Source organism: Bos javanicus, chromosome 10 (genome assembly GCF_032452875.1).
Source record: "Bos javanicus breed banteng chromosome 10, ARS-OSU_banteng_1.0, whole genome shotgun sequence".
Lineage (NCBI taxonomy): Eukaryota > Metazoa > Chordata > Mammalia > Artiodactyla > Bovidae > Bos > Bos javanicus.
The window spans coordinates 9,223,371-9,250,407 of record NC_083877.1 but is presented as its reverse complement, the minus strand read 5'-3'; the positions used below and the strand labels follow the sequence as shown (position 1 = coordinate 9,250,407).

The window sequence follows — 27,037 nt, the reverse complement described above, 5'->3', positions numbered from 1 at the left end:
ACAATGAAGAGTAACGTATTGTCTTTGAAATACACATATGCACACACACAAGCTTTTTGTTATTGTTTTATTTAGTACATTGGATAATTAACTTAAAAACAGAATTTTCTTGCCTGAACAGAACTAAGAAAATGTAGTCTGTTTATTTTATTTCTTCACAGTTTAATCACCTTCATTGCACTCTTTCCACAAAGGTTCCATTTTACTGGTTTTTAATGGCATATAAGTCATGTATAATATTGGTTCACCTGCAGAGGGTGCTAAAAGCAGGCAAATGACTTTACAACAGGAGAAGTTAAAAAGGCTGGATCAGAAAAGTACGTTAAACTTGTAATTTCAAGTTGTTTTTTTCCAGATTAACTTAATAATTTTATATTCAAGATTAATTAAATGTAAAAGTCATCAATTTGGAACACCTTCATGTTTTTAAGCCAATCAGTGTCTAAACATTTTGTAGAACTGGATAGGTAATATCCAGTAAAATACATAGTCTAGAGTTCATTCTTTCTATGGTAAAATACCAGTTACTTCTATGATATGGGTTTAAAATAAATGAAACCTTTTGAAGAAAAAAGATTCAACTCTCACCTTTAAAAGTATTTATTTAATTAAAAAGAGATTAAAACAAGGGATTCTTTTTAGGAAACACATAATTTTCTGTATAAAATTATTGACATTATTTGTGGGATTCTAAATAAAATTATGTCATATCTAAACACAGGCATATATGACATAGCAACCATAAGGTGAAACATAACAAAATTGATTACTTTTATATTTTATTTGAAAAATAGCTGTTTGCTACAAATATTACTCCTAATTATCTTTTCGCACAAGTAGATCGCTTTTGAGAGCTGTAACATTGTTGTAAGTACTTCTAATGAAAAAAACTTTTTGAAACAAAATTTGTCCCCAAATAAGAGTGATCTTTACAATCAACATAAAATTATAACTGTTAACCTGTCAATTCAAGATATTATAATGGAGAGAACATTTTTCTGTGTGTAGTATTGTAACTCCAAATAAGTGACAAAAAGAAATTATCAAGGAAATAGACTTTTTTAAAACACTGACTGTAGAAGGTAATTACAGAGGATAGGGTGCTAAATGTCATTCATTTTATCTATTTCTACTTTTAATAATAGCATCCTCTTTGTGTCTGTTTCTGTCACAGTTTAAATTGTGAGTTTAAAAATATGCCTTCATTTTCCTGTGTCTTTAATAATGACTTCCTATTTGATCAAACAAGACACATTTCACTTTGATTGCATACAAAAAGCACACAAATCAGAACACTGGCTAGTTCTTTCAAATATAAAATGTATTCAGGGTTTTTCAATTTTGTATTTTTACTCTTTTTTTCTCATGTGAAATTTTCAAGCTGGATATTAAAACAGATGTTTCTACTTCAGCTTTCTAGCACATTGATTTCTAAAAAAATATTTTTTATTCACTTCATTTTAAAAAGATGAATATTCTGTACCCTTGTAGTACTTCTAAGGGAAGACTAGATGATTTTACAATTATACAATGGGAGGAGACTAATTTATAATCATTCTTAAAGGTAGATTTATGAATTTAAACTGATATTTTAATGTTTAGACTTTCGTTTTTGGTAAATCAAAACTCTGTTTATAACCATGGACCTTTTTTTTCTGCTGTGAATATTAAGAAACTTAAATTGTATTTTTTAGGTTCTGATGGCATAGTTATCATTAGCCTGATTCTTTAACTCTTTATTGTGTGTGCTACACTTCTGTAGTTTGGAAATCTGGCTCAGTAACAATAAAGAAAGCAATAATATTTTTCATTTATAACGGCCAATTGTTATAAGAGAGCCTCTTTGTCTTTCTTTTGAAACATCTGCTTTTAGGAATAAGTGCTATGAATGAGGCCTCAGATTCTTTAAAATCTGTAAGACCTTTGGGACCTCTAAGGATCTCTGCCTCTTTGATTTTATATTGTGAATACCTCATCAGCTCTTTGGATACTGTATCTTGCAGCTTTTCAGGGACAGCATTGAGGCTACATTGTTTTTACATATATTTAATATATTCTTCTTGGACCTGTAGGGCTTTGGGGATTGTTTTGTTGTTGCTGCTGACTTCTTCCTTCTTGTCAGGGACAGGACTTCTAGGAAGACTTGAAGGTTGTCCTAAAATAGCCCATTATGACAATGTAAGATTCACTGATAAACAGATTTCTTAAAGACCTTAGGGAGAAATCTGCATTTTCAGTTGACTTGACTTAGAATAATTTAACTCCCAGTTGATTTTCTTTCACAAAATTTGCTGGTCTGAAAAACTTTTTTACCATCTACTGTAAACTGAAAGAATTGGGGTAAAAGACTATTTTTTAAATTTTGTTTATATAATAAACATTTGTTGAAAATTTTAATTAGTTGAGGTATTTAGTGAGTGTAGAATAGATGAATAAGGTATTCACCAGCCTATAAGAAGTTCCTGCCTTTAAGGAGCTCGTATTCTAACGGAGGGACACAATAATATAAAACAAGTATACTGTAGTCTTCGTATCTATTGAACACTTACTCAGCTGCTGGCTATTGCTCTCATGCAGAACTAGACTACCTATGTTTGAATGCTAATGTTGTCTTGAATAAATTACCTGACCTCTTTGTGCTTCAGATTCCTCATTTGTAAAATGAAGATAATAGTAGGCTGTACTAATCTTGAGAACCTGAAGTGAAATAAGCCAGTCACAGAAAGGTATATACTGAATGTTTCTACTTGTATGAGGTATTAGAATAATCAAATTCATAAAATTCAAGAGTAGAAAGGTACTTGCCAGGGGCTGGAAGAAAAGGAAAGCGAGCCGCTACTAATCAGTGAGCATCGCGTTTTACTTAGCAAGGTGAGTACGCTCTGGAGATCTACTGTGTAACACTGTACCTGTAGTCAACAGTGGTGTATTGTATGCTTAAAAATTGGTTAGATGGCAAATCCCCTGTTACGTGTTCTTTCTAAAATAAGTTGTTTTTTTTGTTTTGTTTTGTTTTGTTTTTAATAGTAGGCTGTAATTCTTGGAGTCAGTACGATTAAGTTCTGTTGAGGACAAAGAGAAAGCTTGGAAAGGCCCAGAACACAAGTTCATTTTGTATTTGTAGGGGAGTGCTGAGGTCTTTGAAAGCCAGGAGGTAGCATAAAGGAAAAATAGGGTGGAATTACTCAAAGGGAATGGGAAGGCACCTAGGTTAGGTAAATAGCACCCCACCACCACCACCACCACCCCGCCCCCGCAAGATGTTCAGGTCCTGATGCCTGAAACGTGTGAATATGTTATCTAATGTGGCAAAAGGAACTTTACAGATGTGATTAAGATTCTTGAGATAGAGAGATTTTTCATCCAATAATCTGGGACCCAATATAACCAAATGTCAGAAGCAGAAATTAGAATGATATCTTTGCTGGAAGGGGGCTTGAGTCGAGGAATGTGGGCAGCCTCTAAAATTTGGAAAATAATGGATTTCCCCCCTAGAACCTTCACAGAGAACTTAGCCCTGTTGACACCTTGGTTTTAGCTCTATAAGACGTATGTTAAATTCTGGCTTCAGAAGTGTAAAACGATAAGCTCATGTTGCTATCAGCCACCAAGTTTGTGGTAATCCATAACAGTAATGATCAGAAGATAAGGTGGCTCCAAAGGGTAAATAATGCCTAATTTTATTTCAACTATAGTTAGGGTTAGTCAACCTTGCCTGTACACGTGAATAATTAAAAATATACAACTTAAAAAAAAACTTGGACTAATTTTGCAATAATATGTTTTTAAAAGATAAATTTTTATACTATTGATTCTTCAAAACCATTACATTGCATAGTAATTTCTTATATAACCACTTAATGTTTCCTAGCAGAGGGTAAGTTTGATGAGGGCAGAGTGTCATTCCAATTTGTCTTTGTTTTTCTCTAGCTCCAAGAGGCAGTCTTTGTAAAAGCAACACCTGCTCATAGTAACATAGAACATTAAAGATAAAATGGTAGATTCTAGTCCTGAGTTTGAATTCTCCAGTGCATCTTTCTTTCTTCATCTTTAAAATGCTGATAATAAGCTGCCTACCGTATGTTATTATGAGAATTAAAAGACATACATCATTTCTTAAACTAAAACATTGGCTTCCCTGGTGGCTCAGTGGCAAGCAACCTGCCTGCCAATGCAGGAGATCAGATTTTAGATCTCTGGAGAAGGAAATGGCAACCCACTCCAGTATTCTCGCCTGGGAAGTCCCATGGACAGAGGAGCCTTGGCGGGCTACAGTCCATGGGGTTGCAAAGAGTCAGACATGACTTAGCAACTAAACAACAAGAGCAGCAAACTAAAACATTATGAAATATTAATATATCTTTCCCATGAAGAAATATAATATGAAATGCATATTTTAATAATAATTAGAATGATAGAAAATTTTGCTTGTATTTTTAAAGGGAGCTAGATAAGAAAATATATTTCAGAGAAAATGAGTAACAGAACCCAAGTCATGGCATATTTTCAGGGTAATATTAAAATAAACCTTTATAGTGTATACCAGCGAATCTCTAATATCCATGAATCCCAGCTGATTAAAAAAAAAAAAAAGCCAGAATAACAAGGAAAGGTAATGTTGGTGTCTTTCTTTGGTATTGGTAACCTTAGTAATTGTTTATATAAGATTCATTCCATAAAGCCAGGTGCTCTGACTGGTTTATTGTGTTTTGCTGCTGGTGCCACCAAAGACGTAACTCTGGACCACTAATTAGTCTATAATAATGCAATCTCGGAATCCCAGTTTGAGGATCTGCTTCCTGGAGCCACCCTTAGTACCAGTTACTGTTAAGGCCCTGGCAAGAAACAGATGATACAGTTTAAAGAGATGATTGAAAAGAGTTTAATGAAGGAACTATTTATTAATTGTGGGTGGGATTAAGGGAAACCAACAAGATGTACTGTAATACCCTGGGGCTAGCCGGCTAGCAGAGGTGGGAAGCCTTTGCCATATCTAGAATTAAAGGGAAAGGGCTTGAGGATTGGGAGCAGTTATCAGACCCTGAAGGAGAGAGCGCCTCTTGGGACTGAAACCTTCAATGGAGAAGTACTTGCACTGCCAGGGAGATCTGGCAGGAAAGGGATCTGGGTTGTGGATATTCTCTCGTGTTTTAGTTTTCTCCTAGTCATTTAAGAAATGTGGAATGTTTTGCTAAATTAAATGTACATTTTACTAAGAATACTGTGTTTGAATTGACTTTGAATTGAATTGAAATTCATATTTAAATACGAATAATCCGATTTTTTAATTTTTTTCCAGAAATAGTTGTTGCTGAAAGTGTGGTTGTTATTAAGAAATTGCTGCAAATGCAACCCATGCAACATGGTGAAATTATCAAGCATATGGCCAAACTCTTGGATAGTATCACTGTGAGTACCAGTTAAGAGATCTTTGCTTTCAGTACCAATTGAACCAAATTTTATTCAGTAAATTATGGTTTTGTTAAAATAAATAGATATACTGAAGTATAATGAATAAGAGAGCTGCACAGTCTGGATTCTTGTTCTGAGATTCTGGCCTATTATGGAAGGAAATCACAGATCTGAAAGAGGGAAAGGTTACAGGAAATACTGCATACTGGATTGGAGTTGGACATGTCGGTGTGAACTGCATTTGTCTTTATGTAGATAGCTAGGTGTGTTGGAGTATATATGTGCAGGTATGTGTGTGTCTGCACACATTTGTATGTACATATGAATGCATTCATGAGTGTACAAAGATACGTTTCTTAATGTGGCCTTTAAGAGGACCTACATGCGATGATAACCCCACACCTAGTGCCCAGATCCTGTTTGTTTTCTTTTGTTTTGATTGAGATATAATTTCATAGCATAAAATTCACCCGTTTAAATCCAGAATTAAGTGACTTTTGGAGTGTTCACCAGGTTGGGCAATTGCCGAACCTTTTCATCATCCCTAAAATCAAGTCCCTAAGCCAAGGCTCCTGATCCTCCCCATACTTCAGCCCCTGACAACTACTGATGTACTTTCTATCTCTATGAATTTGCTTTCTCTGGACATTTCATGCAGTTGGAATCATGTGATAATGTGGCCTTTTGTGTCTGGCTTTTTTCACTTTAGAATGTTTCCAAGGTTCATGCACAGTGTACAAAGTAGTACCACATCCCCGCTTTGGGAAGACTTTGGTTTTTAAATTCCATTCAGCATTTAAAGAAACCAGGACTCCTTAGAGAAATGGCTAATTTTAGAGCTGGGCCACGGAAAGAACATCTTGTTGGGCCATAAAAACATGGCTCTGCTCATGGGATGGTAGAGATGTCAGAATTTAAAAGAGTTTCCACTGGCTAATTGGAGCAACAAAATACATAATAGTAAAAGGATTATAACCTATAGAGTAGGGTGAGAGTCTCTGAATCCAAACTGGAATGGGTGGATGGATAAGTGAATAAGTGAGAGGAAAGGAAAGATCTTTTACTATATTCTCACCACAGTTCTTTTTCTTCATGTCTACTCTTATTGTTGGTTAATAATCAAAGTCAGGACTTCTTATAAAGACTGTATATGAGAGATTAAGAGACTGGATTTGAAAATGACATGACTTGGGTTCAAATTTAGTCTCTGCCCTTTACTGGCTTTGTGATCTTAAGCAATACTTGATTTTCCTTGCTCCAGTTTTCTTTTCTGTAAAATTGAAACACATGTACTAATGACTTTATAGATCTGTTGTGAGGAATAAATGAGTCAACATAAATGAAACACTGAGAGTAGTGTTTAGTGTAAACTTTTTTATGATCATGGCTATTGAATTTAATAAGCATCCTTGTTGCTCTTTCTGTTTTGGTTATTTATTTAACATAACTCCTATAGTGTTAATCATATGTCAGGCACTATTCTAAGCACCCTAAAAATATAAAACATTAATTGTAATTACAACTCTGAAAAGTAGGTTCTATTCTATTTTACATAAAAGAAATTGGAGGCAGGATTATTAAACTTTATAACAAATATAGAGCAACATAGAGCAACTTAATTCATTTCAATAAAATTTATGAAAAACCAAAACGGCAAAAGAAAAATATAAAATGGTAGAATAAAAAATTTTTAATAAGATAGTTTTTAAAAAAAGGAAACCGAGACACAGACAGGTTAGGTAACATGATTAAGGTCATATAGTAAGTAGGTCTGCTTTCTTAACCAGTACATTATTGCTGTATTTGTCTTCCTTTTCTAGTCTCTCTTTTTTGTATCCAGTTCAGTTGTCCACTCACTGCCCTGGCAAGGACTTTATTGTTGTTTCCTTTTGATTCACCCAAATTATTGACAAACTAGGCATTAAATTGGTCCATTTGCCCATATGTGGAGCAAGTGTTTAACATTATTTGTCAATAATCTACTGATAGGAAGTAGGAGGGTAAAACTTTTTCCTCATATCTACTGAGATAGATATGCAGCATCTCTGTGTAACCAGACATCAGATTTCAATAGTATTTTAGTCATTGTAACAATCACAAATACTCCTACAGGTATTTAGATACCTTTTAGACAAGTGTTACATCGCCTAGTAAGAACCACTTTTCTAAGCAAGAACTAATGAGCCAAAGCTGGAAATCTAGATCAGGGCAATCAAAGAACAGAAGTACTTACACAAATACATGTATATATTTATACACATAATTAAATGTATAAAAATAGACTAAATGAGAACTCTTAAAAAAGAAGGGCCATAACATAAAGGAAATTCTAATCTGATACTAAAAATACTGAGCAATCTTAGAAAATTTAGGGGTAGGGTGTGATTAGTTCAGAATAAAAGTGTTTTGAAGGTGTCATGGGAGGAAGAGAGTAGAGGGAGGTGAGATTATTTTCATAGTCTCATGTGTTTAAAAAGTAGCAAGGACTTCCCTGGTGGCTCAGATAGTAAAGCATCTGCCTACAATGCGGGAGACCCGGGTTCAGTCCTTGGGTCAGGAAGATCTGGTGAAGGAAATGGCACCCCACTCCAGTACTCTTGCCTGGAAAATCCCATGCACCGCAGAGCCTGGTAGGCTACAGTCCATGGGGTCGCTAGGAGTCGGCCACTACTGAGCGACTTCCCTTTCACTTTTCAAGGTGAAAATAGATTATCTTAGGGTGAAAGCAGTGGGTTTTGGTAGGGGAAATAGTTAATTTCTTGCTTGTAAATAATGGCAGAGAAACGTGTGTTGGGTTATGAGAAAGAAATAGGAATGTGGAATTCTGTATTCCAGTCGTCTTGTGCTGTTAGGCCTGTTTTGGTCTTGTTAGACAGGGAGAGGCAAGGCAAAGCAGTGTGAGGGCTTTTGGGGGATGCAGTGGCTTACACACGAAACCTGTGACTGTACGTGAGACCTGGATCAAGCAAGCGACAGGCTTTCTTGGAAAAAGAGTTTGTTGTCTTTGATTATGTCCCTGTGTGGGGCTCAGCAAAATTCTTGATTGCATCAACTTTCTCTACAACAGTTGATGGAATATTCGCCAAGTACATACTTCCTTACAGATCTTACAGCAAAGCTTATTTTTCTGTTTTCATCAGATAGAAGATAACCATTAGTGGAATACAAAGTATGCTAGAAATTCCAAATTCACAAAAAGGAAAAAAAAAGAAAACCTAAATGTAAATAATGTTTAAAAATTAAAATGGAAGAGTTAAAATCAAGAAGATGGAAGAGTAAAAATCAAATATATGCTACTCTAAATATGAATGGACTGCATTCTCTCATTAGAAGACAGACTTTGGAATGAAAAACAAAAGCCAGATAAAGGCTATTTATAATTAAAACACTGTTATAAAAGTTGAAAATAGGAAAGTAGGGAAGGAGATAACTAAGTGAATATCAACAAGAATGTGAGATTTAAAATTAATTAAGGGCTTTTAACAGGATAAAATGGGGCATAAAATTCAAAAAGGCCAACGTACAAAGAAATTTAAAAACATATACCTACCTATATGTGCACAAAATATGGCAACTAAATAAATATGTGAAGGAAAAGTCTATGGTAAATGCAAGGAGAAATAGATAAAATACAGTTTTATTCTTCCAGAATGAAATGCATGCTACCTGAGGATTGTTCTAACAGGGTTACATATTACCTTGAATGGGACAGGTGAGGATTTTATATTACAAAAGGAGAGTTGAAAGATGTTATTTCGTAAAGACTGCTGAGTGATACTGAAGTAGTGCTTTGTGTACTTCTTGCCCAGCTGCCTACCTGAACGCCTGCCATTTCCCAAGTTAACCGCATCTGCCCTGCCACCCCTGCTTAATTCACACTTAAGTTTTAATGCATATTGAGTCCAGATGCAGAATATTGCATCAGATTTGCTATTTGTATGCAGTTTGTTTAGATGTCTTCTGATTGTGCCTTTGACAAATTTAAATAAAATTGATGTTTTTGCAGGTTTTACCATACACTGTTGCATTGTGCAGTGAGCTGGTATTGTAACACAATAGCTTTTAAATTGAACAGCTTACAGAGTGACCTGTGAAATCTTTCTGGATGTCTTTCTATAACTGCTGTGGTCAGCTTGGAAAGATTATTCGTTTTTGCAGGCAGGTTAATAGGTTAAAATGGCAGTGGAAACTGCCTTCTGGTAGAAGGTTTAAAAAGTGCACTTAACCACTTGCTCAGGGCATTTAGAATAAAGGCTCAAGCAGAGTCACTTACAGTCCAGTTTGTCTTTGGAAATACTGAAAAGTAGAGGTTCATAATGAAAGTGTTATATCATATGTGTGCATGTGTGTTAATAGTTTGGCTTTAGCCATGGAGAACAAAAAGTGGCTAATTTTCGTACTGTGTTTTCAGTTGCTTCAAACCTTTGAAAATAGTGGCCACGGATTCATAGAATCAGTAGTGTACAAGTGAGAGTCTTATAATTTAACAGGGAGGGAAAGGCAGGGCTGAAACCTGAAAATTTTATGATTCTGATTCCAGCCAAATGCACAAAATTAGGTTTGTCAGTTTTATAAGCTTTTTAATGTCAGCACAGAAAGCTTGGTTTCAATATACTTATTGATAAACTTCCTGTTGTGGAGAAATTTTCTGTGTTTTTAAAATGTTACTTGGAAATTTTATTACCTTAGTTCTGGACTCTCTGAATGTTATCCTGGCCCCGCCGCACCACCGCTACCATCTTGAGATTTTCAGTATGAACATTTAGAACTTACTGATTTTTAATTTTTTAAAGATTTATATTTTAAATGTATGCAGTATGTTTAGAATATTTGAATATTATTTTAATCTTGGTATATTAATGAATAGGAATAAAATAATCTCTTAGACCTTTGGGGGATTGTCCTTTTAACTGAAAAAAAAAAAAAAGTGTATAACCAAAGGATTAAAGTGGAGTAATAGATTGTGATATGTCATAGAATTCTAATTTTTATACTAGCAATATATAATAAAATATTTAAGAAAAATAAATCTAGCATAACTGAAATCTGAAGTTGCTCATATATTCTTATTTAGAGGTACATTTCATTATGGTAGGCAACTTGAATTGCTTCATACTGGAAAATTTAATGTACCACTCAATTACTATTCTTTAGCCCAATTTAAAATAATAGATTGGAAGTAAGACCTTAATGCAGTGTAACCTTTGGAACAGTGGAAATAGCCTCTTTCTTCCCAAAAATCAGTATACAGTAAGGATATCAATTTTATCATAATACATGAGTAGATCTGTAATAGCATTTAGTATTTTACTATTACTTATGCTTAGTACTTAAAATTATTATGTAAATATACTAATTTTCTTCTCTCTTACTAAACTTATTCTAATATTAATTTAAAGATGGTAATGTTAACATGTTATTTAAAAATGTGTACTTGATTTTAAAGTTTTCTGATGACCTCATTCTGGTGAATGACTTGACTTAGTGATGTCTAAATAATTTTTTATTATTCTCAAAATGGGTGTTTTGAAGGAATTGGAGATGGTAGATATTGTGATAAAATTCTCACTTTGCAAAGGTCTCCATTCTCACTTTCTTCCTTAACAGTCATTCTCTGTACAGCTGTGAAACTGTAATGAAAACATTGGGACTTTATTTGAGAAATGAGAAAAGAACTTCATAAAGAGTCTTACCTCTTCTTGTGATGCTACTTCTTAATGATAGCCAGTGGTTTTTTTCATTTATTATAGAAAGCAAATTTTCTATACAGGTGAAAATGTTCACAGAAACTAATTTGCATACCCCTTCAAATTCCTTTTGGAATAAGGGAGAATACAAATAAATAGTAATAAAACTAATTTGCATGCTCTAAATAAAATGTTCTTCTTAATGGTGCTGGTGGAAGGTTTCCAATTTTTAGCAAAGCATTTATTTTTAAGAAGCAAATTATATGGAAAGGTACTTTATTAAAAATATATAAGGAAAAATGCCATATTGGACAAGTTTATCTTATTCCTATTTCTTTTATTGATGACCAAATAATAGACCAGCATTCATGATTTTATAAGCGGACCTTGGTAATTTTGTCAGTGCTGTAGCTACAGATAAGTAGAAAACAATAACAGTTTTGATTTGGAATCAAGGCCTTAAATGGGTCCTCTGTTCCTTTGTATTGTCCATGGCTTCTCAAAATGTGGTTTGCAAGCCACCTGTCTCAAGAATCATCTGTGATGCTTCACGGAGCATTGATTCCAGGGCCCCATCATAGAACTACTGTCTTAGAACTGATAACAAAAGCCTACAGTCCTCAGTTCAGTTCAGTTCAGTTGCTCAGTCATGTTCGACTCTTTGCAACCCCATGGACTGCAGCACACCAGGCCTCCCTGTCCATCACCAACTCCCGGAGTTCACTCAAACTCTAATCCTAACCTTGGATGCTTTGTATAGGCATTGAGAGTTGTGAACCAATGCCCTGGAGCAAAGGTCAGCTGACTTTTCCTGTAAATTGATAGATAAGTAAATATTTTCAGCTTTATGGGGAATAGCAGCCCACTCCAATATTCTTGCCTGGAGAATTTCATGGACAGAGGAGCCTGGAGATACTGAGTGACTAACACACTTGTTTCAACTGCTCTTCTGCAATTATAGCACAGGAGCAGCAGCGATGATAAATAAACAAATGGGCTAGGCTAGACAGATTTGGCCCAGGAGTTTGCAGATCTCTGATAGAATCAAGATTCTAGACCAGTGGGTTTTCCTTTATGAAATCAGTTTTAAAAAATCAGATTTTCTGGTAACTGAAGAAAATCTGTAAATATAAGAGGACTTCCTGGATATATGTTAAATGAATTAATAAATGTGTAAAACCTTTTATAATATTTAAAGCCTATTCTATATTACTATTAAGGAGAGTGTGATTATTTTGTTTGCAATGGTTCGATGTTATCTGCTTCTACTATTAGGTTCCTGTGGCTAGAGCAAGTATTCTTTGGCTAATTGGAGAAAACTGTGAACGAGTTCCTAAAATTGCCCCTGATGTTTTGAGGAAGACGGCTAAAAGCTTCACCAGCGAAGATGATCTTGTGAAACTGCAGATTTTAAATCTTGGAGCAAAATTGTATTTAACCAACTCCAAACAGGTAAGAGACTAATCCGTAGTCTACCTTTGTGGAATCTACTTTCTTCTTTGCTCTGATCAAGCAGCTATGTCCATTTATACATTAGTCTGTCCATTCAACAATTACCCAGTGCCTGTTTCTTTAAGGTTTTACTTTAGATGGTAGTGGTGTAAAGAGATGATGTCCTGGTCTAGTTGAGGAGAAAAACATAAAAAAATGAAATAGTACATGATAAGTACTATAATAGTGTATTGTGACACAGTGGAATTCCAGAGAAGAAAGTTATTGAAAGTCTGAAATAGAAGGAGGAGAGAGGTCAGACAGAGTTTCATAAAGGATAAGATTCCTGACTAAGGGCTTTTAAAGAGTGGTTTACTATATAGAATAAGGAGAGAGGAGAGCAAGGGGTCAGAGTCGTGACACAGCCCGGTGCCCCCAGGAAACTTAAAGCTGAGTTTCGAAAGGTAGGCAAGGGCAGGACTTGATCCTCCACATGAAGGGAAAACCATTAAATATTTTTAATAGTGGTATAATTGACCATGTTTGCAGTTTAGAATATTCACTTTTTAAATCAGTTGACTTTGTGGAACTGTTGATTAGAGAAATAGCCTGTATGTATAAAATGCATAGAATCACTTCTGGGTATAAAATAGGATCTTTCTCATTCTTTTTCCTTTGTCTAAATAACTGTTTAGACAAAGGAAAAAGAATGAGAAATTCTCAAGTAACTCCTCAAATTAATTTCTTTATATTTTCAGGTTGTCTTCATTCCTAATTGTGATGTGAGTTGTATTAATATAGCTTTGGCTGATGGGTATATCAAATTTGTGACCAAATAATCGCAAATATTTTGAGCATATTTCTATGATTTAGATTTTATCTTTATATTTTTAAGTCAGTCTTTGAAAGGAATCAGTTAGTCATTTCCAAGTGTCATGTAAATTAGTTCATGCAATGAGTTATTTTTTGAAAACTGAGTAAAAGGGGAAAACTGTTTGTTGTTGAATTGCTTCTTTATTGATAAAAACACTGTTTTAGCCTGACATTCATTGTTTTTACTGTTCGTATGGTATTGTGAATGTTACCACGATACCTAGAATATATGATTTTTATGGCCTTATTGGAACAATGGGCTTCCCTGGTAGCTCAGACGGTAAAGAATCTGCCTGCAATGCAGGAGACCTGGGTTTGATCCCTGGGTTGGGAAAATTCCCTGGCGGAGGGCATGGCAACCCACTCCAGTGATCTTGCTTGGAGAATCCCCACGGACAGTGGAGCCTGGCAGGCGACAGTCCATGGGGTTGCAAAGAGTCAGACACGACTGAGCTACCAAATACAGTGCATCATAACAATGGTTTGGCTGCAATAAATCAATCTAGCTTATAGATTATCATCAAAGAAAAGTTAATACAAAATTACTATGTTACTCAACACTGAAGTAGTTATGTCTTACAAAATTAAATAAAGGTTCTTTGGAGCAGTAAATAACCAATAATAGAGCATAGTACTCTATGTTCAGAAATTGTAAAGTGTATTCCATAACTTTTTATTCAGTGACTTTGAAGACAACATAGTTTGCACTCAGCTCATTTTTGGAGCTGAACTTCTGAAGTGTTGTATTGTGTATTTAAGAATGATACTTTTAGATAACCATAATAGACTTGACCACCAGCTGGTGAAACAGTTATGTTTAGGAAAAAAACTCAGTGTTTTTAAATGATTAAATATAAAAATAGATGAACAAAGCTACCCTGTAAGGTTGTGTTTTGTTCTCCAGTTTCTCATTTCTCAAGGAGTTTTATAGAATTCATAAGTAAGAATTAGCACCAAAGAATAATGTTTAAGTTCCATTAACTTGACAGCATTTTTAAGTTGCATGATTCATAATCTACTGGATATGAGATAAGACTAAAATTCTTGTAAATGTAAAAAAAAAATTTTTCTATACATGTTACTTTTAGCCATCTTTAAAACTCAACTAGGGAGACCAGGCCACAGTGTTGAGAAACTGATTTGCCATGATGTCCCAATATTTGTTTGTAGATCCAACTTCCCTGTGGCCTAGATCTCTCAGTGAGCATTTTCAGAATTTTTATTGCATTATTTAATTATAGGGGATGTCTAGATTGATTTTCATCAGATATAGGAGTTATATGCCTAAAAATATCTCAAATGTCTTTATTCAGTGTAAAAGAGATTTTGAAACTTAGTCAACAGTCTGCTTTTGGTAGTATTGAGTAAATTCCTACTGGGCAACTGTAAACTCGGTGAAAATACAAAAAGGAAACAACTGCCTGAAGTCTCTGAAGAGTAATTAAAAGTGGGAAGATTCTGAAGGGAAATTGACACTTTTCTGGGTCTGATCCTGAATTCAGTCTTCAGTTGGCACTACACATAAAGACTGAAACTCCAAAAGGAAACCCAGAGTCCTCCTGCCTGAGGAAGTAGAGGACAGAGTTTAAGAAAAATACAGGGAATTCCCTGGTGGTCCTTGCTTTCACTGCTGAGGGCCCAGGTTCAGACCCTGTCAGGAAGCTAAGATCCTGCAAGCCGCTTGGTGGGGTCAAATAGAAAACTACCACCAAAGATATTGAAAAGTTAAGGAAGAATTCTAGAAGGGAAAGAGCCAGTGTGAGGAGCCTCAAAATCTGAATTATTCTGTCCAAGTCTCTGGCTGACACCTGAACCACATATATGCATGGTGGATTTAGAACAGCACAGTTAATAAAGGAACTGAACTGCAATTTGAATAGCACTGAGGAGACACTCTGTACTTTGAACCCAACCTAAAATATAGCAAAGTTTAGGGTTTCTACAGTTCAGCATTCATAATGTCCAAGATAAATCCCAGTTTACTCAACGTAAGAACTTGAACAGAGAATTGCTATTTAATGGATATAGAATTTCAATTTGTGAAGACATTAAAATTTCTGGAGATTAATGGTGGTAATGGTTGCATAACACTGAACTGTGTACTTAAAAATGGTTGCAGTGTATATTTTATGTTTATTTTAGCACAATAATGAACAAGAATAGGAAAATATGACCAGTTTTCAAGAAAACAAAAACCAGAAACCAACTTCTAGATGACTCAGATGTGGAAATTTACAGGTATAAATTTGAAGCAACTTTTATAAATGATTGATGACATAAAGGAAAATGTGTTCACAATAGATGAAAAGCGAACTCTTAGCAGAGAAATAAAAACTAATAAAAAATAAATGGAAGTTCTAGAACTGAAAAATACATTTTGTCTAGTATTAAATATTCTTTAATATTTTAATTTTTTTTGGTATGGAGATATAAAGCTGTTCATATAGTTTTTAAAAATTATGATTAAGACTCTGTATATGAACTTTTTCTGTAAGTTTCTTTTATTTTCTGACTTTGGGCTCTTTCAGTGGAAATTTAGAAAGCAGTTGGTATGTGATGACCTTAGAGCATTGTAGGCAGACACTTTACCATCTGAGCCACCAGGGAAGTCCACCTTAGAGCTACTTAATGTCAATTACTGGAAGTCAGATGGTAATCAAAAGTACAGGCTCCAATATTAGGCTGTCTGACTTCAAATACTGTTTTACCACTTACTAGCTACGTGATTTTGGACTGATTATACAGTCTACATAAGACTTAGTTTCCTAATATGTAAGATGGGAGTTACAATAATATGGTCAGTTATTTATAATTCGATATATATATTCCTAAAAATCATTATGCTTTATAGAAATGCACAAACCGTGGGAATTATTGCAAAACTAGACCCAGAGATATAGCACTCAAAAAATTCGTTGATGACACAGGCTCTGTGCAGTGACATTTATACCCTTTCTTGGATCAATTTTCTTGGCATTGAAAAAGTCAAGATAAAACATAAAGGTAAAAACACTCAAGTTGACAAAAAAATGTGTATACTGTAAAATTTTTTAAAATCTGGTTTTCTGTATACTATCAGCAAACTATGAGGAAGAGAAATTAAGGAAACAGTCCCATTTACCATCGGATTAAAAAGAATGAAATACCTAGGAATAAAAGACCTGTACTTGGAAAATTATTAGACACTGGTGAAAGAAATGGAAGATGTCACAAACAAAAGGAAAGATATACCATGTTCTTTGATTGGAAGAATTACTTTTGTTAAAATGACCATACTACCCTAGGTAATCTACTGATACAGTGCAATCCTTAGCAAAATACCAATGGTGTTTTTCACAGAATTAGAATGAGTAACTTCAGAATTTGTATGGAAACAAATTCCAAATAGCCGAAGCACTCTTGAGAAAGAACAGAGCCGAGGGAATCATACTTCTTGACTTCAGATTGTTTGTGAAAGTGAAAGTCGCTCATTCGTGTCCGACTCTTTGTGATCCCAGGGACTACACAGTCTGTAGAATTCTCCAGGCCAGAATAATGGAGTGGGTAGCCTTTCCCTTCTCCAGAGAATCTTCAGATTGTACTAGAAAGCTACCGTAATCAAAACAGTATGGTTCTGTCACAAAAACAGACATATAGGTCAGTGGAACAGAATAAAGAGCTCAGAAAAAAACCCACACACTTACAGTCAATTCATCTATGACAAAAGAGGTAAGAATATACAATTAAGAAAAGATAGACTTCAGTAAGTGGTGCTGGGAAAGCTAGACAGCTATATGTAAAAGAATGAAATTAGAATGTTCTCTATCATTGTATACAAAAATGAACTCAAAATGGGTTAAAGACCTAAATGTAAGACTGGATACTATAAAACTCCTAGAGAAAAACAGAACACTCTTTGACATAAGTCACAATATTTATTTGGATCCATCTCCTAAAGCAAAGGAAACAAAAGCAAAAATAAACAAATTGGACCTAGTTAAACTTAAGAGTACATCATGAGAAACGCTGGGCTGGAAGAAGCACAAGCTGGAATCAAGATTGCTGGGAGAAATATCAATAACCTCAGATATGCAGATGACACCACCCTTATGGCAGAAAGTGAAGAGGAACTAAAAAGCCTCTTGATGAAAGTGAAAGAGGAGAGTGAAAAAGTTGGCTTAAAGCTCAACATTCAGAAAACGAAGATCATGGCATCTGATCCCATCACTTCGTGGCAGATAGATGGGGAAACAGTCCATGGATAATGGAATACTACTCAGCCATAAAAGAGAATAAGTTTTTTGCTATTTGCAACAACATATATGGACTTGGATAGCATTATGCTAAGTGAAGTAAGACAGAGAATGACAAATACTGTGTGATATCACTTACATGTAGAATCTAAAAAGTACAACAAACTAGTGAATAAAACAAAAAAGAAGTAAATTCACAGATAGTACAACTGCTGGTTACCAGTGAGGAGAGGGAAGGGGCAGGGGTGACATAGAGGTGGGGGGAAAGGTTGGTACAGGATTTTCTGAAATCATCTCTGTGAAACTTTTGAAAATTGTAAAGCAGTACAGAATTTAGAGTCATTTAATAGCATTTTTTAATTAAAAAAATTTAAAGTCCTATTTAGTCATGGAATGATGAAACTGATTAGCTAGAACATAGTGCTGCTTACATTTGCCTCTGATATATGTTAAGAATTCTGTGTAGTTCTCCTGAATTTACCAAACACATTTGCTAGTATCCTTCTGTTTAAAAGTTACAACCATGTGGAAACAATTTTAAATGCTGAGTCCTGTAAGGTTTTTTAACATTCCATAAACAAATATATGTGTAAGCTGATGTTAGGAGTATAAGATAACTTTTTCATTATTTTGTGTTGACCTATATAATATTTGAAGAAGGCTGCTGCTGCTTCTAAGTCGCTTCAGTCATGTCCGACTCTGTGCGACCCCATAGATGGCAGCCCACCAGGCTCTGCCATCCCTGGGATTCTCCAGGCAAGAACACTGGAGTGGGTTGCCATTTCCTTCTCCAATGCATGAAAGGGAGAAGTGAAAGGGAAGTCGCTCAGTCCTGTCCGACTCTTCGCGACCCCATGGACTGCAGCCTACCAGGCTCCTCCGTCCATGGGATTTTCCAGGCAAGAGTACTGGAGTGGGTGCCCGTTGCCTTCTCCATTGAAGAAGGCTATTGTTGAGCAAATAGTTTTTCCCAGTTTATTACTTGTCAAGAGTATTTAGGTAAAAAAATGATGCCCATGTTTTGAGAAGTTTTTTTAGAATATTGGATTTCTTCATATTTACAAAGCATTCCCCCCAAATTTTTTTCCCAGAAATGATTCCTTAAACAGGAAAAGAATATGACATAAAAATTGAATACAAAGCTGTATATATGCTATTGAATATTGCTGTGATTTATGGTACATTATAATATTCTCTTCATCTTGTATGATTTTTTTTATAAAACCCATTTGAATGTACTGTTGAGTGTCCAGTCTGGTTTTGACTGAGCCTTCGGTCATACTGAAATGCCATGATTGTTTACGTGATCGTGTCTGTTTTCCTTGTTACTGTTGCCCAGGACAGATCTGATTTTTATCTGTTGTTTCAGTGTCCCATCCAGTTTAGGCTTTATCCCAGGGTTTTCATTTTTAATGAAGTTGTTGTTGTTATTGTTCAGTCCCTAAGTTGTGTCCAACTCTTTGCAACCCTATGGACTGCAGCACACCAGGCTTCCCTGTACTTCACTGTCTCCCAGAGTTTGCTCAACTTATGTCCATTGAGTCAGTGATGCTATCTAACCATCTCATCCTCTGCTACTCCCTTCTTCTTTTGCCCTCAATCTTTCCCAGCATCAGTAAGTAGGCTCTTCATATCAGGTGGCCGAATCACTGAAGCTTCAGCATCAGTCCTTTCAATGAGTGAATATTCCGGGTTGATTTCCTTTAGGATTGACTGGTTTGATCTCCTTTCTGTCCAAGGAGAGTTGCATTAAAATAAGTCCGAGTAAGTTTGTAAGTTTCCATGTTGTACTTCTAACTTTTGCCATGGTTTTTTCTAGTGGCCTGTGAAACACAAGTGTAGTGAACAGAGCTTTCATTTAAAACTAAGAAACATTTAAATGGAAAGACTTTGTCTTTCTTTTCCCAGCCTTTCTGAGATACAGCATGACTAAGCTTTCCCATTCAGAGCAGCATGTAGGATGTGTACTGAGAAAACAAAGTGTGCCCTGATAAGGCAGGCCCCTCTTTTTCCCGGTGGTGGTGACGTAAGTGTTGAAGTGTTTTATCTGATGGTAACTTGATGGTAACCAGCATGTTGTGTCACAGCCTGTGCAAAGCATTAAGCTCCCAGCTGTCAGTGGCTGGAGTGAGAGGAAAACATGGGAACTTAGGGGTTGGTTGTGGACGAAATATGTGCAGGAGATAGAGACAGAACAATCTTGCTATAAACTATTCAAGAGAGTGGTCAGGGCACTCTTTCTGCAGTAGTTTTGTCATTTACTGTGTACTGTAAATCTAAAACCTATTTACTTTATTATTTGGCAGTTCTTTTTTTTTATTTTGTTATGAATCCAGCGGCAATAAATTCTGAAAACTTGAAGTGTATATTTAATGAAGAATGAAGTAGAGAATTTCTGTATCATTATTTAACCTGCACAAAATGTTCATCAGCATGTACCATCTACCATGAAAATCATAGTGATACCACTAACCATACAACAAACTGAAGATAAGATAAATCTGCTAAAACAGGGTCAGCATCTGTTTTCAAAACTGGAAGATATTTTAGGAAGTCTGGGCCTCAGGGTGACGATTTAATGTATACACGTGCCAAATATGTTTACATCCCTTTCTGTGAGACATCTCATATAGATCAAGTAACTTTTAAAATTTAGTTTTATTTTTTATTACACGTTTTCTTTTGCACATTTGAGGAATGAAGCAATGACGGTTAGTGTACTGGCTCCATTAGCAGAAAAAGGACCCAAATGATGCTGCTGGTTTTCAAATAAAAAAACAATTAATTCCAATAATAGACCATTTTTACTCAAAGCTTTTGTACATTTCTTCTGTCAGTGTAAATGGAATCTGAGTAAAGCTTTTGAAAGTTTATTCTGTCAAAATCGCTGTAAAATGCTATTGTAAATTTAAAAGCCCCAACGTGGCTTTCACTGAACGCATGTTGTCATGGTAAAAGCAACGTTCTTATTAAATGAAGAAAACTATGGAACAGAAATATTTTGGGCATTGGTTGTGGTGCATGCAAACTTACTCTGCTTATTTTACCAATTGAAATAAAACTACAATGGTCAAATGTACTGATACTTGATATGTGTGGTTTAACTGAACTGCAGAATTCTTGTGATGAAGCTAATATTGAAAGGGCATACTTCAGCGTGACAGCACACACTCTCATACTCAGTTTTTCCTGCATGTGACCAGCAGGACTTTAGAAATGTGATACTGTGAAAACCTACGTTGTAAATTAGCCTGTGTTATATACTGGCTTTTTTGCCTGAATTAGGTGGGTGGGTGCGTGGGGAGTAGATTAAGTGAGATTTTTGTGTGTTGGTTAGATTTTGATTCAAAATCATTTGGAAACCTTTAAAGTGTTTACCAGGTAGAGTTCCAACAACCTTCAGCTTTTGAGAACTTTAAGCAAAATAGCAGTTCTTGGAAACAAATCTTGCAAAGAGAATGACATTGAAATATACCCCGATAAAAACAAAGGAAGAATTGAGCAAATTAAGTGGTAAGAGCTATTAATTTATTGTAGAAGTTCTTTCATTTGCAATATTTCAGCTCTGATGAAGACTTTTTTGATGGAGCTACTATTTTAGTTGGTTAAGTTTGTATTTTGTATTAGAATGAAATGAAATTGAGAAGGCAGTTAATTTTACAGTAGCTAAATTTGATGAAATATTAAACTATAGAGAATTATTCAAAAGTTTTATCTCATAAAGATAGTTTCGTTGGAGGGGAAAAAATTAAATATCTAGGCTTGAAGTATTTACAGATTTTAACATGAAAGCATTGAGAATATCCTTTATTCAACAGAATTTTTTCTATGCTTATTGGATCATTCAAACTGTAATGAGGGCATTTTCTCCATTAAAAATATTAAGTTCTATAGTGAAGAATAAGTTGCAAATGTCAATACTTTCATCATTAGTTATCATAAAATTCTATTTTGAAGATAATGGTAAGCAATCATTTTTTTAATTAAAAATAATAACAATATATAAAATTACATTCTTTAGATAAATACCAATGACTTGGTTTTAGAGATAGAACTAAGAAATTGATTAAGGTATGGGAATAAAGAGGTATGTGAGTAAATAATTATCCTGTTCATGTTTTAAATGCATCATGGGACCTGGATATGTTTTTATCTTTTAGAATTTTAATTTTGAAAATACACTTTGGTATAATTATTTCATAACCCACCAATATAATAAAGCAAGTTTTATAGTCAATAAGTGCATATTATGGAAATTACATAATCTTGATAACTTAAAATTTTCTATCTCACTTTAAATAGAATCTGTTAATATTTGAAATAATTAACTTCCTAAAAATTAATTTCGGAGACTAGAAATAAAAGCAAGATGAATCACTCCACTAGCTTAAAAAATTACTGCAATGAATAGACTTTTTATCTGATTTATTCTAGTTGCATATTCTAAATCCCAACATTCAGATATACTTTAGAGAGTTAACTTAGTTATGAATTCTCACTACAGTTGAAGAAACTTAACAGTAGGATGTATTTTCCAGGTTATCCCAGCAAGTTGATTACACAGTCCATTGTACCTTGGATTGACCTGGGTTATTCACTTGGTGACTGTTTTGCTGATTGTCCTTAAAAAATCAATCATAGAAATTTTCTTATCTGTTGTTGAACCAACGTAGTCTAGTAATTAGTGAATAGCAGTTGTTGTTAACCAAATTTAGAATAGCTCTATTAACATTTTTCATCTGTATTTTTTGTAGTTCTACTTTAGTAAAACTAGGTTAATGGTTTTTAAATAGATTGTTACTGAAAGAAGGTTGCTTTCTATCCAAACCAATTATCTTAATGAATTAATATTGTAAAAGAGTTTGCCACACCATTCCTGTATCTTGACTTATTGTTATAGAACTATCTTTAGCTCTACCTGACTTGATGGATTTTATTGTTTTTAATCCATTTCTAATGTCTATAAAACGTTCTAATGTAGATGTTTATTTTTTCCATGTATTATGAATCCTGTTTATAGTTAGAATTGTATATGTGTAACCTTCTAAATTAAAATTATGCTTTTTCAATAAAGTAATGAGTGGAAAATACAAACCTATTTTGTTAACATTTCAATTTTGGTTTAATTATTATTAAAATTATCTCAATATATGTTAATGTAGTACAGTCAAAAATTGACTTAGGAAATCTTATTAGAGTGTAAAAGCTACTATAATAAGTTGTTCCCTAACATAAATAAATAAATGACCAATATTACTAGAGGCCATAAGCAATATGGGGAAAAAAATGGAAGGAGTCTTTTATCCTAGTTTTTAGAGGGCATCAGCAGCTTGCTTTTATGAAAAAGTAACAGCTAAATGCACTGCAAATAATTTGCAGTAATCCAGTTCAGTGATTCATGTGTCTGCTTTAATGGGTCATAATTCAGGGTAAAGTAACTGAGTGCAGTCAGAGTGCAGACACTGCTTATGCCAGGGACAGTATCTCTTCATAAAACACACCTCAGGAGAAGCAGTTTGCCAGCCCCCTAATACTCTCTGATGTTTTGATGTCCTGCATATTTTTCCGATTAAGTTTTGAGTGCCATGTTTTTAGTTGTATTTCCACATTCATTATTCTCACGTAGACCCTTCAGCGGGTTTGCCATATATGATTATTTTTTTAATGATGCCTTTCTTTCCACTTCAGCAGTTTAATAATCTAGCACATGGCTGCTTCTCAGTACTCAGCATTCACCTCCCCAGTACTGAAGAGGACATGTGCTTTGGCTTCAGAATTCCATTTGCAGTGTTAGAAATGCATATTCCCTATGGAACAACATTTGTTTGACATAACCATTCATTTTTATTACCTCTTTAAATATGTTTATCCAGAGTTATCAATAATCATAAATAACTGTATTCTCATCTTGTTCTGTTTTTTTCCAACAGACAAAATTGCTTACCCAGTACATATTAAATCTCGGCAAGTATGATCAAAACTACGACATCAGAGATCGTACAAGATTTATTAGGCAGCTTATTGTTCCGAATGAGAAGAGTGGAGCTTTAAGTAAATATGCCAAAAAAATATTCCTGGCGCAGAAACCCGCACCACTGCTTGAATCTCCTTTTAAAGGTATTATTATCAGAATATACCTGCAGATATTATGTTATCTTAAAACTTATGATACTATATCCCATTTCTAACATGTTTAAAATTTATCTCTTAGAAAATGTGTGATTAGTGTGTATAAATATATAAATACGAAAAGTGTGCTGTCTATTCATTCATCTCTTCTCTGATACAAGCTTTATATTAGTTAGTTCAAGTTTATGTTTTTATAGGCCTTATTTACCTAAATAATTTCAATGTTCTGACGTTTGTTCTTACCAAATGATTTGACTGAACAATAGATAAAAGCTGTGTTGTTTTTGCAGACATTGACTTCATTTCTGGTTTAAATAGATAGCTTTGTTTAATAAGGGATATGTAATTCACCTTAATAGTGAGTTATTAAATATTCTGTGTACACTAACATAAGCTTTTCCAGAAAGAATTATTTCATAGAAGTATCCCTTTATATTTGTTTGCTTTTCAGACATGGAAATTGACTTATTTTCCCCAGCTTTTTAAAAGGAGTAATTTATCAGTTTCGCAAGTAGCCATTACAGTGGGAATCGAATGATTATATACTTTGGTTTTCATATTGTTTCTCCTTTAATTGTTGTAAAGGGATAAAAAGCAGTTCAGTTTTGTAGTAAAACTATTAAAATTCTGAATGTGTTGGTGGCAAGACATGTATATGGATTGTTTAACTGTGCTGTCATTCTTAATATTCACAGTAAAGTAATTTTTAGAGAAGCTACATATCAGAGCAACACCTCTAAACACACTGACTGATTAGCTTTTTTATTGACCATTATCAGGGAGATTATTGTAATCTATGGACTGAAATCAGTTTTTTTGACCTGTGAAGAGTTTCCTAGTTTATATTTATTCCTTGACATTTGAGGTAATATGCCAATTACCTTGAGCTCTGATTAGGATTGTTCTCTGTTATATGCAGCTCAGATTGTTTATTTTATGTTTTCCTTTATTTTAATAGATAGGGATCATTTCCAGCTTGGCACTTTATCTCACACTCTCAACACCAAAGCAACTGGGTACCTGGAATTATCTAATTGGCCAGAGGTGGCGCCTGACCCATCAGTTCGAAATGTAGAAGTAATAGAGTTGGTAAGTTGACCTTTCTGAAATTAATTTTGTCAAGCAGTAGGAGATTCTAGGATAGCTGCTGTTTTGTATAAAAGCTTTTTGCGGGGGGGGGGATTAAAAATTGTTCTGGTATTTCTAAATGTAATGTGTTAGATATATCTTGCTGCTATGGGAACTAAATATTGTAGTATTCCTATGTCATTGTACATGTACTGTTCCTTTTCTTCAAGGAAATAGAGAATTGAATTCTCTGCATCAGTGCCACCCACATTTGTGATACTGCATTTGTAGCTGTGCAGATTCAATTTCTAAGGTATTTAGTTTCATTGAGTTGAGCTTTTCCCACTTAGTTTAGAGACTCATAAGCTTCCTGTCAATATTTTCCAAATCATTTTTGCTATCTCTTCCAGAAAAACCATACAAAGTGTTCTTTTGGCTTTTCTGAGGAACCTTTTTCACATGAAGCCAAATATAAATAGGAAGCATTATGTACCAAAAATATCCTTGAACAAGGTCACAATTAATGAATAATATATTGCTTCACATTAAAAAAAAAAGTCTCTGTATAAATACTTTTTTCCTAGGTCTTTATAACATGCTGGCCACTAAAATAAGGGAATTAATGTTCTTTCCTAATATTATCTCTTTCTTATATAAACAAGAAAAATAAAGAGAGGTCTTCTTATTGTCTTTAAAGATTATGTGAAAGATATCTGATATTTTTTTAAATAGAATTAATAAAAAGAACAATTATTTATTACATCCTGGGTGCCTTTCCAGTACAGCACATATATTGAACTAGGGTTCAGGTAACTAGTCTTTATCTATAATTCCTATGAGAAAGTCCGTTAATCTTCTTGCCTACTAACTTTTCCTTATACAATGGGGAAAAAACTGTCTTCCTTTAAATAGAAGAATTCCGTACCCACACTTCGCAGCTTGTAGGGTCTTAGTTCCCTGACCAGAGATTAAACGTGGGCCACAACAGTGAAAGTGCCAAGTCCTAACCTCTAGACTGCCAGGAAATTCTTGGGGCACAGCCATTTAATTTGACTGCTTTGAAAAGTATGTTTCTCTTAACTACTCAAACTTATCCGGCTTTGGAGTGTGGCCAGGGCAATAATAACCAGTAACTAACCCAGGTAGTGTTCTTTGATAATATTTTATAATCATTATTTGTTTAAACCTCATAATTATTATAAGCGATGGTGATTGTCATTCCCGTTTTGCAGATGACGAAACGAAGGTTCAGAGAACCTAAGTAAATTGCCCAAGTTCCCATAGCTAGTAAGTGATAGAATTGGAATACCACTTCATATCTGAGTCCACTGTTCACGCTCTTACTGCATTTTATTATGTAACATAATGAGAGGAAGCTTGAGGTTGTTGCAATTCTGGACTGTCCTTAGTATTTATTAGCACCACTGTTTTCAGGTTGTGACAAATTATCTCTATTTAGAGACAATTTTTTAAAATATAAAACTAACAAGTTCCATGTTTCTCCTTGCAACTAAGTTTGGTGATTTCTCCTCAAATATACATACTACTCTTAAGTATTCTTCAAAAAGATTGGCTTATTTATGTAACATTTGGTCAGATACTAGCATACAAAGAGAATGTTCTTTGTTGTAAGTAATACTCTCTCCTAATTTCTTTTGCCTGTTTATTTTTATGTTTCTGTCCCTTTTCATTATTAGGTACGTAATGTTTTGGCCCAAGTAGAATCACCCTTTTATCCCACCCTACTTCTACCCTTATCCCTCCTCCTTGCTGCCCCAATCCACACACACACAAAAAAAGTTAAATAAAAATATCATCTCAGAAATTGATAGCAATGCCATGCAGTTTAATTTGGTCTCAGCAGTGTTCTTATATTGGCTGATAGATTGGCTGTTTGGCTGGCTTCTTCCATTTTCTTGTGCTCTTCTGAGCATTAACTACCTATAGGGACAGTACTTGAATAACCTATTTTCTTATATTCATTTCACCTGTCCATTTGAACAGAGACAGATTGATTTCTTTTTCATTTTGCTGACTACATTGTGGAAATTAATAATTGGTAACTTATTATGGAGAATAATTATAACTGATGGAACTTGGTTGGAAAAAACTCACTCTCCATTGATGCCATGTAGAAAACAGTTTCAATCTACTTGTCTCTGGACACATTGACTTGAAATTATACTATGAAGACTTAATTAAATA

General features: G+C 34.4%; 1 protein-coding gene across 3 annotated transcripts in view; it reads left to right on the top strand.

Annotated features, from left to right (window-relative positions):
• Positions 1-27,037, top strand: part of AP3B1 (adaptor related protein complex 3 subunit beta 1) — a 235,658-nt gene that overhangs the window by 108,827 nt on the left and 99,794 nt on the right. For all 3 annotated transcript variants that reach the window (XM_061430031.1, XM_061430033.1, XM_061430032.1), the window contains 4 exons: positions 5,300-5,409; positions 12,375-12,551; positions 23,566-23,752; positions 24,723-24,853. In XM_061430031.1, the coding sequence (XP_061286015.1) occupies positions 5,300-5,409; positions 12,375-12,551; positions 23,566-23,752; positions 24,723-24,853 (605 nt within the window). The remainder of the gene's footprint in view (positions 1-5,299; positions 5,410-12,374; positions 12,552-23,565; positions 23,753-24,722; positions 24,854-27,037) is intronic.